The 15,476-nt window shown below is 38.0% G+C and overlaps 2 protein-coding genes across 2 annotated transcripts; both read right to left on the reverse strand.

Annotated features, from left to right (window-relative positions):
- Nucleotides 1-2,855: 2,855 nt before the first annotated feature.
- adal (adenosine deaminase-like) lies at nucleotides 2,856-9,000 on the reverse strand. Its single transcript, XM_063000047.1, has 10 exons — nucleotides 8,865-9,000; nucleotides 7,173-7,303; nucleotides 6,389-6,449; nucleotides 6,225-6,312; nucleotides 6,058-6,139; nucleotides 5,848-5,974; nucleotides 5,500-5,580; nucleotides 5,264-5,402; nucleotides 3,978-4,078; nucleotides 2,856-3,872 (listed from the first exon to the last, which is right to left on the reverse strand). The coding sequence occupies exons 1-10, from the start codon at nucleotides 8,907-8,909 to the stop codon at nucleotides 3,681-3,683; spliced, it is 1,047 nt and encodes a 348-aa protein (XP_062856117.1). The 5' UTR covers nucleotides 8,910-9,000; the 3' UTR covers nucleotides 2,856-3,680.
- Nucleotides 9,001-10,908: 1,908 nt separating this feature from the next.
- On the reverse strand, nucleotides 10,909-14,688 carry cplx3a (complexin 3a). Its single transcript, XM_063000048.1, has 3 exons — nucleotides 14,531-14,688; nucleotides 11,955-12,042; nucleotides 10,909-11,133 (listed from the first exon to the last, which is right to left on the reverse strand). The coding sequence occupies exons 1-3, from the start codon at nucleotides 14,686-14,688 to the stop codon at nucleotides 10,909-10,911; spliced, it is 471 nt and encodes a 156-aa protein (XP_062856118.1).
- Between the last annotated feature and the right edge of the window lie 788 nt (nucleotides 14,689-15,476).

The raw sequence follows: 15,476 nt of genomic DNA on the forward strand, positions 1-15,476 counted from the left end.
CTTGTCATTTTCCCTCCAAAATGTCATGTGATTTGTTAGTGTTACTAGGTCTCAGGTGTGCATAGGGAGCAGGTGTGTTCAATTTAGTAGTACAGCTCTCACACTCTCTCATACTGGTCACTGAAAGTTCCAACATGGCACCTCATGGCAAAGAACTCTCTGAGGATCTTAAAAGACGAATTGTTGCGCTACATGAAGATGGCCAAGGCTACAAGAAGATTGCCAACACCCTGAAACTGAGCTGCAGCACAGTGGCCAAGATCATCCAGCGTTTTAAAAGAGCAGAGTCCACTCAGAACAGACCTCGCGTTGGTCGTCCAAAGAAGCTGAGTGCACGTGCTCAGCGTCACATCCAACTGCTGTCTTTGAAAGATAGGCGCAGGAGTGCTGTCAGCATTGCTACAGAGATTGAAAAGGTGGGGGGTCAGCCTGTCAGGGCTCAGACCATACGCCGCACACTACATCAAATTGGTCTGCATGGCTGTCACCCCAGAAGGAAGCCTCTTCTGAAGTCTCTACACAAGAAAGCCCGCAAACAGTTTGCTGAAGACATGTCAACAAAGGACATGGATTACTGGAACCATGTCCTATGGTCTGATGAGACCAAGATTAATTTGTTTGGTTCAGATGGTCTCAAGCATGTGTGGTGGCAATCAGGTGAGGAGTACAAAGATAAGTGTGTCATGCCTACAGTCAAGCATGGTGGTGGGAATGCCATGGTCTGGGGCTGCATGAGTGCAGCAGGTGTTGGGGAGTTACATTTCATTGAGGGACACATGAACTCCAATATGTACTGTGAAATACTGAAGCAGAGCATGATCCCCTCCCTCCAGAAACTGGGTCGCAGGGCAGTGTTCCAGCATGATAATGACCCCAAACACACCTCTAAGACGACCACTGCTTTATTGAAGAGGCTGAGGGTAAAGGTGATGGACTGGCCAAGCATGTCTTCAGACCTAAACCCAATAGAACATCTTTGGGGCATCCTCAAGCGGAAGGTGGAGGAGCGCAAAGTCTCGAATATCCGCCAGCTCCGTGATGTCGTCATGGAGGAGTGGAAAAGCATTCCAGTGGCAACCTGTGAAGCTCTGGTAAACTCCATGCCCAGGAGAGTTAAGGCAGTTCTGGGAAATAATGGTGGCCACACAAAATATTGACACTTCAGGAACTTTCACTAAGGTGTGTACTCACTTTTGTTGCCGGTTGTTTAGACATTAATGGCTGTATATTGAGTTATTTTGAGGGAAGAATAAATTTACACTGTTATATAAGCTGCACACAGACTACTTTTCATTGTGTCAAAGTGTCATTTTGTCAGTGTTGTCCCATGAAAAGATATACTTAAATATCTGCAGAAATGTGAGGGGTGTACTCACTTTTGTGATACACTGTATGTATGTATGTATGTCTAGTTAGGTCCTAAACTGCACATGTGAAACCCCTTAAATGTTATGAAAAATGAGCCTAACTTTAAAATAGCTAAACCACAACAATAACCTCAACTGCTCAAGTGATTTATAATGATTGTCAATCAAAAGCAGGTTAAACTGTGGGTGTAGGAAATGCAGATGCACTAGACACAAAAAAATAGATTATTTAACGTCAAAACTGACAGTACTGTAGAATTGATCATACTCAACAGTCCAGTGACTTCCCATCAAATAGAGTGTTTGAGTTTGGTTTGAGTTTGAGTTTGGCAAATCTAATCTCTCAGTTCATCAGGTTTTAGATGTGTTTGCTGAGGAACAACTTAAATGGCCTGCACAGAACTCTGACCTCAACTCTATGATTTACCTTTAGGGTGAATCAGAACACCCCAAATTAGTGATGAATGTTATTACAGCTCTTGAGTCTGAATAAGAGTTAATCCCTGCATTTAGTTTCCAAAATCTGTTAAAAAGAGTCACTTTTAACTGCAATGAGAACCAGCTTTATATTAATCCCATGGTTTTGAGGTTGTGAGGTCAGGGTGACCACAAACTTTTGGCTATTAGGTGTATCCAGGGTTAAAGATTAGGATCTCTATGGCATTATATAACCAGCATTATTGTAGTTAATTGCTGTGATTGTAGTTATTGCTGTGAGGAAATGGGTCAGGTGTCAGGACAACCAGATTCAGAGCAATCAGATTTAAAGGTTTAACATAGTTAGAAGAATCTGCTTCCACCTGCTGGATAAATTTGGATCTACAGAGCAATGTCTATTTTGCAACAATTCTCTATGTGACGGTCAGGGATTTATTAAATGTTTAGCTGATGCTAGTTGCTTGAAGTACACGTGTTGAATGCAGCAGACATATGCTGCATAAATAGCTGAGAGATTTTGACAGTGACCAAATTGCTATCACCAGACAACCGGGCTGAAGTACTGTATCTTCCCAACAGCAAGGAGTGGATGGTGAGTACCAGCCAACAGTGGTCCAAGGAGGGTCAGAAGACATTAAGGCTATGGTGTCTGGTACGAACCAACAGAGGAGCTACTGTGGCTCAAATACTAGCAAATTTAAATAATGGTGATGAAGTGAATGTGACTCAACACAAAGTGCATCAAACTCTTCTGTGTATGGGACTGCATTAACTCCTGTCCACCATCAAAAGCACCTGCAGTGGGCATGCAGGTATCTGAGCTAGACACAGGAGTAATGGAACAGGGTCAACAGGTCCGATAGATCCTATTTTCTACAAGATCATTTGGATGGTCACATGTGCATTGTTTCCCTGCAGAAGAGATGCCTAATGTTATGGTTTATCAGTATGTACAGGTTTATAAAAGTAATAAAAACTATTTTTGTTGATCTGCTGCCCTCTCCTGGATAAATCGTTGTATTAAAGAGTACAGTGCTGTTAAGACGAGAATTATTTATTTAAAAGCATTAAAACATTATTACATATGTACAAGATGAGGTAGCTGAAAGTAAAATGTATTCACATCAGATTCAGACATGTTGCCATGCTCTAATTTCATTCCATTTTGTATTTTTTTATTTTTATCATCTGCTTTATCCTGGTCAGGGTTGTGCAAGTTTCACCAAGAAACCCTGCCTGAGCACAAGACAGGAATAGACAACACAGGAAGCAGCCAATCCATTGTGGGGCATCATGTCCCTAACCCCCCTTTGACATAACCAATTATGTCTGTTTTTATAATCAGTTACGCAATCACACTGCTGTCATTCAAACCCAGATCTCGACATGGGTAGACTGATGTAACACCGCCGCGCCACCTGAGCGGACTTGGTCTAATTTAAAATATATTAATAGTAAGCCAATCTACATGTTTTTGGAAAGTAAGAGAACTACAGAATACTCAGACATGTACACATGTATGTGACTGGAGAAAAAGATTAATCCCAGTAAACCTCAATACCTGCTGCACCACCATATTTTGATTGGACTGAATAAGAATAATGTTGGTTAACTGTCGGCTACTGGCGGTTATTAATTCAAAGAAATCAGGCAAAATTTGCATTACTAACATGACTATGAAGAGATAACATCGTTGTGTAAAAGGCCAGGCAGCAATCCCTACATATCTCTCAATTAATAAAAAAGCTTCTGTGGAGTGGGCAGTAACATGAAGTCACAGCTACAGTACACATGGTGAACATGTTCAAGTGCTAAATGCTGTAGTGCTGGCACAGAAGGGAGACCTATTAAACCCATTTGCTGAGTATAGCTCCATCAGTAAAGGATCTTAGGTCTGAGCTCAGCCCACCTCTGCTCCAGCTGCTGCTTTATAGGCTCCGGGGCAAAACTGCATTGAATGGCCTGCTGGGACAGAGACCACACGGCCTCTCGACTGAGACCGAATGTAGACGCAGCCAGCTGGTACTCCTGAGAGAGATCTGTGCAGAACACACCCTTATCATCCGTCTGAAAAAAAAAGCAGAAAACAAAGAGGAGGATGAAGATGTATTTGATTACTACTAGCAAGCAGAGTTATCTACTGTATATTTAACATGAATTAGACAGACTTACACAGATTACACACGGGTGCCCCCTCTCATACCAATACTGGAAGTGATGCTTATCATATGAGGGTACAGTCTGACCCTTCACATTAGAGGTCAAGCACAATTCTGTGAGAAGGAAAAGTTGTACATGGGTAACAATACAGTGTACATGCTTAAACAAAACACCCCCTCCCAAAATAAAGCCAAGACGTGTTTGGTGCATTACGTTTGCTTCCTTAGTTTTGAAGTAAATCTATACTACGTAACAAAAAGTATGTGGACACCTTACCATGACCTTGTTGGACTTCCTGTTAAAAAAATGCTCAGGTGGCGCAGTGGTAAAACACACTTGGACAAGAGAGCTGGGATTTCGAATACATCGTATCGAATCTCAGCTCTGTCATCCAGCTGGGCTGGGCGGCTGCATAAACAACGATTGGCTGTTGTTCATAGAGTAGGAGAAGTCAGATAGGGACCTCATAACTGGTGCAATTACGACTTCTGCTGGCTGGTTGATGGCGTCTGCAGGAGTTCGAGGATTAATGCTGATCAGGGTGTGGCTCTTCGTGCACAAAGCTGATCGGCATATGAACTCGCCTTGTGCAGGTGAAAAGTTCCAGTCGGCTACTGCACACGTGTTGGAGGGGGTGTGTGACAGTCTCGCTCTCCTCAAGTGGGGAGGGGGTCAGCTCCAGTGGAGAGGAAGCATAACGCAATTGGGTAAATTTGGATGTGCTAAAAATCGGAAGAAAAAGGGAGAAAAGGCATAAAAAAAGTGATGACTGACGTGCAGCTTGCAAAAAGGTCAAATAGTCGCTAGTAAATAAGCTTTTTATTATGAAGTTCAGGGCGGCATGCTGGCGCAGTGGGTAGTGCCATCACCTCACAGCAAGAAGGGCTCTACCACTACCATGCTGCCACTGTTGGACCCCTGAGCAAGGCCCTTGACCCCGAATTGCTTGAATTATATTCAGTCATAATTGTAAGTTTTTTTGGATAAAAGTGTCTCCTAAATGCCTTAAATGTAAATATTTATTTATTTATTAATTAGGATTTTACATTCATGACAGAAACATTAGATCAAACCCTGGACCTTCTTGCTGTGAGGCGACAGTGCTACCCACTGAGCTACCGTGCCGCCCTCTTTAAATGTAAATAACTTACATAACACACAATCACTTGTAGCAATAGTCCAAAACTAAAAAAAGCAATCCTCTGACACCCTGCATATTTTGATGAATTTTGCTGAATTTGTGTAGATGCCAGCTGCTACTTTTTTACTTGCAGATGCTAGTTATTACCATTACTCACCTATAGGAATGTTTTGCTTGCAGACTTTGTCTACTAGGCTGTCTGATCCACCAACTTCAGGGTGTAAAAATGTTCCATGACCAATCCTGTCAGGAGGCAAACTCAGCAGCAAATCTGTCTCCTCCTTCTGAGAGGGAACCTGAAATATAATGGCTAAATGTTGCTACATAGCTGCTGTTTTAAAATAAAATCTATGTAAAAATAGGGTTACAATGTACTATTATTTGAATCCAAACCTCTGACAAATGTAATGCCAACTTGAGCCCACAGTTCCTGGCTTTCTGAAGAGCGGGAAGCAAGTCTTTTCCATGCCCGACCTAAAGAACACCCAACATTCTTAATAAGTAAGTTTAAAAATTACTTTATAAAAACATGTGGACTTGAACTGTGTTATACTGGTATTAGTGGATTTAGTGGAATTGTGTTGTACTGGTATTAGTGTATCTAAAGGAATTGTGTTGTACTAGTATTAGTGTTGTCTTAGTAATAGTCCAGTACAGCTATCACTGTACTCTATCACTACCCTCTATAACCCTGAGGATGATTTTAGAACCTATTTTATTTAATCAGAAGTTAGCACTGACTGTAGGGTCACCACTGAGGTCCAGTCCTACCACCACACCATCACTGGACAGCATAAAGTCCTCAGCTAGCTTTACCATCTCCATAGCAACCTCGGGCCCATTTCTGCGATCCACGGCTACTAGAAACCTGTAAAATAAAAAATGAACTTGTAATTTATCACAATAAAGAAGTTACTGAGACAACAAAAATATTTGATAGGTGTTACAAACCTGACATCTATGTCTACTTGCTCCTGCTTACACTGATTGATGGCTTCAATAACAGTTTCAATGTACTTCCTTTTCGTCAGACCTTGATCCAAAGGCAGAACAATTATAAATCAATATGAGCATTCATTCATCACAACAAGTCCTGTAACACTTATATGGACACTAACCTGTTTTAGTCTCTTGACGTGGTGTACTACGAAGTTCCAAATACTTTACTCCATCAGCAGCAAACTCCTGAATAACAGCTTTGGCAACCTGTTAAAATTAAAGGGATTTTATGAACTCCTAAACCAGAGGTGTTACTGTGAAAGTCTAGCACATGTATATTTACCATTAGGATGTCCTCTTCTGAATCAACAAGCTGATGGATCACTTTGAAAACCTGGAAACATCTTAAAAAAAATTTATACACATTTTTTTTTTTTTTTTAATACATGTAATATAGAAAATATATGTAAGATGTTATTTTAGGCATGTAAAAAACAAAAAGAACAGCAGCAAAATTATTTTAGGTAACATATGTAGAAATATTTTTAGTAACTGCTTTATCCTGGTCAGGGTCATGGCGAGTCCGGTTCCAACAGGAATCACTGGGCACAAGGCAGGGATACCTTGGATAGTGTGCAATACATTGCAGGGCTTCAGACAAAGCCAATCATGCAGCACATCAAACTATTAAACTAGCCCACCATTGGCCATTTACACATACATTATTGGCTATGTCTAAACACCATGTCCAACACCAAGTGGGTGATAAAAATGAAATTATATGTGATAAAGACTGAAACAAATACATTTCAAATCGGCACGTCACACCAAATATTACTGACATCTTGCGTGTGACTTTTCAAATGTCTTGGCTACTCAAGAAAGCAGAGCATCATCTCAGTTACAGTGAAGATCTTACTGTTAGATGAATATTGGGTTTTAGCATGCACTCAAAGATGGTGATATACTGATATAAAAGTAAGCAATTCACTAAACTAGTGTGAAATTTGGGGACACCACTTTTTAAACCCCATTTAAATTTGACTTAGACTTTAGGTCCAGAATAACATATTTAATTACTCCAGTAGTACAAAAAAATCTGAATCTGACAAACAAAGAGTACATACTCATCCAGCGTGCGCTGCTGTCCACTCTGGATAGCCGTCATGCTGGACTCAATGTTCAGATGTGGCTTTCTGGCAATGAGTTTCTCCATAGTTTCATAGCTGACGGAACCATTAAGATGTGCATGAAGCTCCTGAATGCAACAATAACAACAAAATCAATAAATAAACATATAAATACATCAAGGCTATAATCACAATATATACTGGAGGTGATGTAAAAATAACAAATAAAAATATTCCACTAACTAGTTTTACGTAATGTTAGAATCTGTCAGTGTTCTTGATAGACAGTAGACAGTGTTATTGATTGCAGGATTTTTTTAGAATGGTAGAAAACCCCAGTTTCTCCCCCAACCCCAGATAGATTTGGTTCCAACAAATGCTTTATTTACGGCTACAGCCTTGAAACACATAATAAAATACAATGTTTGAAATACATGTTTGACATGCAGACAACAAAATAGGGTACAATAATAATACGAGGGTTCTTCAAAAGGTTTCCGCACTTTTTTAAACTCTATTTATTAAGAATTTCAAAAACAAATTACATCACTTTTTTTACAGTCTCCTTCCAATGCATTTTTTCCCAGCGTCATACCAACTTTTTAATGCCATCAGCAAAAAATTTTTTTGAGCCTGTAACCACTGATGCACCGCTGCTTTCACATCATCATCACATGAAAATGTTCTTCCCTTTAAAGCTTCTTTGAGAGTCCAAAAAGGTGGAAATCAGATAGCGCTAAATCGATAAGCTCTCTCAGACATGATTAATTACTTCTCCTCCCACCCTCACTCGCTTCCAACAAAAATATAAAAAGACTTTTTAAAGACCCCTTGTAAATTCACTAAGCGCTTTATCATAACCAGGTTAGCAGTGCGTCTAGCACTGGGAAAAATAGGTGCAAGACAGAAATGCTGGATTGGTCACTAAATCATTGCAGGGAAACAGACTTCCACTTTGAATTTGGAAGCTTATTGATGAGGGTAGATTCATTCAGAATGATTACTAATAGACACTTTTATAAGCCGGTCTTAACAAAAACTATACATTGTGAGACTTAAAGCAGTTAGGCACAATAAATTATCCATAATGGTACAGAAAGCCACTTGGTGGAAATCATTAGGTCCACTGTAGGTCGCTTTAGATTAAACCAGCTCAAAAAAGGAGATCCGATTTCTGGTCATTGAGAACTTCAATGCAGGATATGCTCAGAAAAACCTAGAACAGTCCGTCAACAGCTCTCTGGAGAGAATAATTATAGTGGTGATGCATTGTGTGTAAACCCTTCATCACAAAACATAAATGCACATTTAAGATCCAACTGTTGCACAGACCACTAGCACTGGCCTGCATGCTTGAGACATAAATGTTAATCATGCTATAACCTTCACAGTCAACAAATCTCAACCTAATTACACAACCCTACAGGTTCACTGCTCTTCACCATTTTATAGTAAAAACACAAAATAAAGGAATAATGTTATATATTTAGTAAATGGTGTTTTATCGCCATGAATTGTGTAAATGAACCAGTGGGTTTGTACTGTTGAAAATTCAGCCAGGCTCCGTCTCAAACCACATGCCGAATCTTTGTACACTACTTAGTTTGGTGCTAGGCGGTTTGGGACAGAACCAGCGGTTTATAAACAATAGCTAAGTTATAATTCTTAACTTTGTGTCAGTAAACTTACCACTTTAGGCAGCTGTCGATAAAAACTATCAGCTTTAGTCTCCATTGAATTACCTAATGTTGTGTTTTTAAATATAAGCACCTAGTGCACTAGCTACACTGATACTTTTGTGGGATGTGTCCTAAACCGCTTAAAATTGTTTAAATAGTGTTTCAAATGACTGAATCATTATTGTTTTACTAGCTATTTTGTTCTCGAGTGAAATAAACAGTGGAATGAAACGTAACCCTTGTTGCCACACTGAAATGATTCCCATAATAATTGACACTGCGCTGTTAGTTCCGACCTTTATTTGGGTTTAGTATTCGTTATTGCTCTACATCAGTGCACTTTATCAATAAATTAAATGTAATTAAATAAACACAATTGCTTGTACATACAGATAAGTAAATAAAAACAAATAAATGAATACATAAATACAATAATAGAAAAACAGCAAATTCAAATAAATTATTATTATTATTATTATTATTATTATTATTATTATTGTTATTATCATTATTATTATTGTATTGTTGTTTTAGCTAGCTACAATAATAATAATGATAATAACAATAATAATAATAATAATAATAATAATAATAATAATTTATTTGAATTTGCTATATATATATATATATAATCATCATTTTATCAGCATCATCATAGTCATAATAATTATAAAGTAGGTGTAGTTCTCTATGGAAAGGGGCCCAACCCGGTCTACTTCCCCACATTACATCCCATTTTTTTAATGGATGAGATTCGACACACCTCAAAAAAAGCGGTCTGGACACAGTACAAAGAACAAATTTTGGACCCACCATGACCCTGACTGTTTATTAAAGTTGAATTCATTGTTTAATTAAATAATTATCATTATTATTAGCTTTACATTGATTAAATATGGCCCTGCTCAGGCTATGTCCCCATCGTGTGTCCTAGTTAAATAAACTAATCAATTAATTCATTAACAATATAAATAATTTTAAGAATAACTTAAATAAACTGCTGTTTAATTAATCCATTTCTTTAAAGACAAATTCATTATAATCTGATATATGATAAGGTTTGTAATAATTAAAATGACCATCATTAGCTATTAATGTAATCATTACAGTGTGTCGTATAAAGTTCTCAAATGTCATCATTTAGGGTTAAAAATGAGCTTTATTTATCAGGTAATACCACAGAAATAAAATATTGTACAAAGAACAAGTTTCATATTGATGTTGCTGTCTGTTTAAGTAAATGATGATTCAGTATTAATTAGGGCTGTCGAAGTTAACGCGATAATAACGCATTAACGCGACCTCAATTTAACGCGATTAAAAAAATTAGTGCCATTAACGCAAATTCTAGTTCATGTTGACACTTGACTGGTAGAACAAACGTTTTAATGTCGGACTTGCCACCGTTTTTCATTTGCGGTTTGTTAACATAATGTAACCGATCGTGGTAGTGATGCACTTGCATAATAAAGAAATAAATACACGCTATATTCACAAGTTGTCGGGAGCAGAACACTTTATTACACTTAATTAACTTCTTCTTCTGTACCGAATACCGGAAAGCTGAGTCGAGCACTTTAGTTCATGAACTATGGAAGCCCCAAAGGGTCAAAACACACTCACTTCGTGTAGAAACGTCCATCAAACCATCGTCACGATACAACCACAGACAAGTCTGATACAATAACTACGCCTTATCCCACCTAAAGCACCGCTGATCTACAATGTTTGCTGATGGAGAAATTCTAACCTACAATCTGACATTTACTGCCTAGTATGTGAGAGAATAAAACTCCCTTACAGTTTTCTCTTGTCCCAGCAGTTTTTAACATAAGTACATTTAGCATAAAATGTGTTCACCATTTTAATTGTAACATTTCACTTAAAAATCCTTGTTTTCTATAACATTTACACAGATTTTTTTTAATGCGATTAATCGCGATTAACTATATGAAATTCTGAGATTAATCGCGATTAAAAATTTTAATCGTTTGACAGCCCTAGTATTAATACAAGATCACTTTCACCCAGTGGCTTGTATAAATGTACCTAGATCACATGACTTCACATTTTTCTGCTGACTGTTTGAGGCCGTCAAATGTGGCCTGAGCTTTGTCCTTCATCTGGTCCATGCCGATGTCCTGTATGCTGCTCAGCTGACCCAGGACAGAATGTTTATTTGCCTCCTCCTGATTGTCCTCTGCGATCATCTTGGCCAGATCTGAGGGCAACTCCACATCCCTGCCCGCACCCTGGATCTGAGTTTCATCCAGCTCGCTCTAGAGAAAAAAACCCACAAGAGTGAGTACAAAACACCGGTAACATACAAGTGTACAAAATGAAATACATATACAGATTACAAAAACTACAAAAATCTTGTGTTTAGTCCAAGAAACTGGAAATTCTGACAGCCCACCACTGCTGAGCTCTTAAGCTCTCAAGTTCAAATCTCTGCTTTGTTATTGATTAACTGGGCACCCACTAAGGGAATCGATGGTTAAAGTCCTCATTGCTAAAAAGCGGTTGGAGTTTTCTCAGGGTGGGGGTCTGTAGTGGCAGAAAAGATTAGAATTAAAGGGGATACTATCAGATAGGAGGGGACATCCTAAAAAGGCAGAATACAGAATTTCATTGTACTGTACACTGATCAGCCATAACATTAAAACCACCTCCTTGTTTCTACACATACTGTCCATTTTATCAGCTCCACTTACCATTTGGAAGCACTTTGTAGTTCTACAATTGTGTGTCTGATCTCATACCAGCACAACACACACTAACACACCTACACCATGTCATTGTCACTGCAGTGCTAAGAATCATCCACCACCTAAATAATACCTACTCTGTTGTGGTCCTGACTATTGAAGAACAGGGTGAAAGCAGGCTAAAAAGTATGTAAAGAAATAGATGGACTACAATCAGGAATTGTAGAACTGAAAGGTGCTCCTTTATGGTAAGTGGAGCTGATAAAATGGACAGTGAGTGTAGAAACAAGGAGGTGGTTTTAATGTTATGGCTGATTAGTGTATGTATATATGACAAATAAGGGCATTCTATTCTATCAGTTATAGTCATGTGATTATATGATACAACCAACCTTTGGCAGTCTGTACTTGTCCCTCAAATGGCTCCTGACTGTAGCTCTCTCTGCTTTTCTCTGGGCAAAGTTGGCTTCTCGTTCTATCCTGAGTAAAAATGAGAGAAATCAGCCTGGTACTGATACACAGCATCGATCTGTAACATTATCTGTACATGCTCTGTGTTTTGAAGTGGTACAACATGACAAAGGTTAAACATAGTATATATGTCAGGTCTCCATATTGTGAGAAGAAGTAATTCACCCTGTGATAATACAAAAAATACAGTCACATACAGTTTGTGTGTATTTGGGTTGGGGATGCAACAATATAGAGGTCAAGTGAAAAGTTAACATGCACTTGTGGGGGACATTTTGCCAATTTTGGGCTTGGAACACAATTGTTTAAAAATGCATTTATAATTTTAAAGCTTTTCCATGCTGGACAAATATATGTACTCAACAACCCAGATTCTTATTAATTATGGTGGTGTGGATAGTTTATCAAAGTTATTAAAGGGCAGTGATAGCTCAGTGTTTAAGGTACTGGACTAGTAATCAGAAGGTTGCCGGTTTAAGCATCACCACCGTCAAGTTGCCACTGCTGGGCCCCTGAGCAAGGCCATTAACCCTCAATTGTTAAAAAAAAAATTGTGTTCAGTCATAATTGTAAGTCGCTTTGGATAAAAGTGTCTGCTAAATGCTAAAAATGTAAATGTAATTTGTGGCATTCTTAAGGGGAAAAGACAAAGGATTACATGGAACAGTGGTCTCTCGGTCTCTTAGAGAATGGGAGGAAAATCTAAACTGTTACCTTATGCTTAAATATCTTAAATAAGTTTCATACAATTTTGTTTCATTGTGTTCTTCAGATATTTACACCTAATTTGAAATAAAAATGAAATATTAATCAGGTTTAAGGTTTGAGTATTTATAAATGGTTCCTTGCTTTTGCACACTTTAGTAGATTGTAGATTGCACAGTGTGGACATAATCAGTGATGGTATCATAAATCAGTGTGATATTTGTACATATAAAATGTAAAAATATGGCTATTATACGCACTCACAGTGCAGTGTACAGTGGCACAGCCGAGTGGGTGCTCTAAAAAAACTTTAAAATTTTTCCATACACACTGCAAGTTCTCAACCTTCAGTATAAATAAATAAATTTTGTGCACAATATGTGTGTAACAGGACATTTGTTGGAGATTTAGCCACCATCTTCAAGTCTGGACCAAGCAAATATAATCCTAGAGGTCAATGAAATGTATTAGCATTGATTGGAGGCAGGATCCTTATCTATGCTCCTATTACACATGGGAAAAAGGTAAGGATGCTATTTTTATATCACAGGATGTTTGAAATGGAATACCAATCCCTGAAAAGCAACACAGATTTAAAGGTCTTGTTATTTAAATGTGCAAATTTAAGCTATGAAGGTCAACCATAAAAAAGTCTTTAAATCCAAGACTGACTAATTGAATCTGTAATTGTGTGAATACATTTCAGGCAGCATTTAATTAGGTGTAAAAGTAGGTTGATGTTTACATAATAAGTATGTAAATTAACAGCCTTCAGAAACAAAGAGACACGTCTTTTACTCATAGATAAACTAATCATTTCATCTAAAACTAAAATAAACCTTGCATTATTTAATAAAATGAATTGCATTCTTCTTAGCAGGATATTAAGATATAAATATATAAAGATTCTGAATAAATAAATACATCTTGTGCTTCATAATGTGTACAAATCCAGATATTTAGGGTTAGTTGTCTTAATGTGTAGCTGTCTATTATTAAAAAAGGTTATTATTCAAAAGATCTTCAAAAACAGCAAATATTTGTGTTTTCAAATCTGTTGTCACAATTTTAATGTCCCTGCATGGACTGGTGCTCAGCTCAAAGCATTTCTGCCTTGCGCCCAGTGGTTTCCATTGGAACCAAACCCACTGTGGCCCTGACCAGGATAATAAAATCGGTTGATGCAAATGAAAATTAAATGAACGTTTTTGTCTTTTAGATTGTTTTTGCAATTTAAAATATGTGTTTTGTATCTTGTGGACACTTTTACGTAGTGGGAATGTAATAGCAAGCAATTTTTCACCAGAAAAGTGACTCTGTTCACAGTCGATCACACATAACATTGCCATCGCTTTAGCTGCTGCTGTGAAAGTAAAATGCTCCTGCTTTTTTTCGTTTCATGCTGATTTTAGAGTAGGGGATTCTATATTGCTCTACATTCAAGCCCATGAAAAGTAAATCCTGTTTGATTGTAGAGAGTTTCAGCAGCTGTGGACCATGTGACCATCAAGACAAACTGCTCTTCATCATAAAATGACCATTTGGGTCATTGCTGTGAGGCGACAGCATTGCTTACTGCGCCACCGTGCTACCCCAGCTATAGTCACTACGGAGGAATTAGTAGGCCATGTCATAAAATTCAATTACATTATAGAACTTTTTACTATATTAAATTTAAATTATCTGAGTTGCTGTATGTATATTTTTGATTTTATAAAATCAAAAATGAAATTATAATTATATATTATTTACTTCTGGACAAACAAGTATTAAGTTACTGAATTTTACTTACTTTTCCTCGGCCAGCTGCTGCTGATACTGCTCAAACTCTTCCTGAGTCATTCCATTAGCTGAAGCTTCAGACTTGTCCGTTTCAGATTTGTCCTCTTTGAGACCCCCGGCCAGATCCTTCAGTTGTCCTCCTATCATGTGCTTCACAATGAATGCCATCACTCGTTTCTTTCTTCAAAGAACAAATCTACAACTTTATAGAACCAAAATAAAGTGTGATAAATGTGTAATAAAGTGTCAGAAAGTCTATAAATACGTGTATAGAAGTTCTAGTCTGATCATGGAGGTGAAATTGTTCAGCACTGACTCTGTGTGAACAGCTCCTGTTCTGTAAAAGAATGACCGTGAGCTCTCGTCTCTCTCTGTATCTCTGTGTGACTTCTGCTCTCTGTCTCACTGTACATAACATCTACACTAAGGGGAACAAGAGTTCAGGTTCAAGCTGTCATTTCAGCTCTATACAGGTACATATTGAAACGAAACAATGTTCCTCCAGGACCAGAGTGCAACATGGAACACAAGTGCAATACAATATACATAGTGCAGATATAAAATAGTAAAATATTCAATCACTGACACCAACCACTATGTCAGGTCAGACTTTTTTCTCCATACTGATGTGAACTTTAAGGAAAGTGCCTGGCCCACGTTTATATAATTTTATGCACTACACTGCATCCATATGACCAAATTAAATAAAAATAAGTAAGCATGGGTACAGGTGCTCCTAATGAAGTGACTGATGAGAGTTTATATTTATTCTCGACAGCGTCTCTATATGAAGCTCTGCTGAGCTGTTCAGTTAAACCTGATGCCTGCTCTCACATAACATTTCTGACCTTGCCTTTGCAGCACCCTTGGTAGAAGCTGAATTGAATGTCATTCTTACTACATCATACCAACAATGAATAGACAAACAAATACCTCATGCCGTAAGCATTTTAGGG

The sequence above is a fragment of the Trichomycterus rosablanca genome, chromosome 8 (genome assembly GCF_030014385.1).
Source record: "Trichomycterus rosablanca isolate fTriRos1 chromosome 8, fTriRos1.hap1, whole genome shotgun sequence".
In the NCBI taxonomy this organism is placed as follows: Eukaryota; Metazoa; Chordata; class Actinopteri; order Siluriformes; family Trichomycteridae; genus Trichomycterus; species Trichomycterus rosablanca.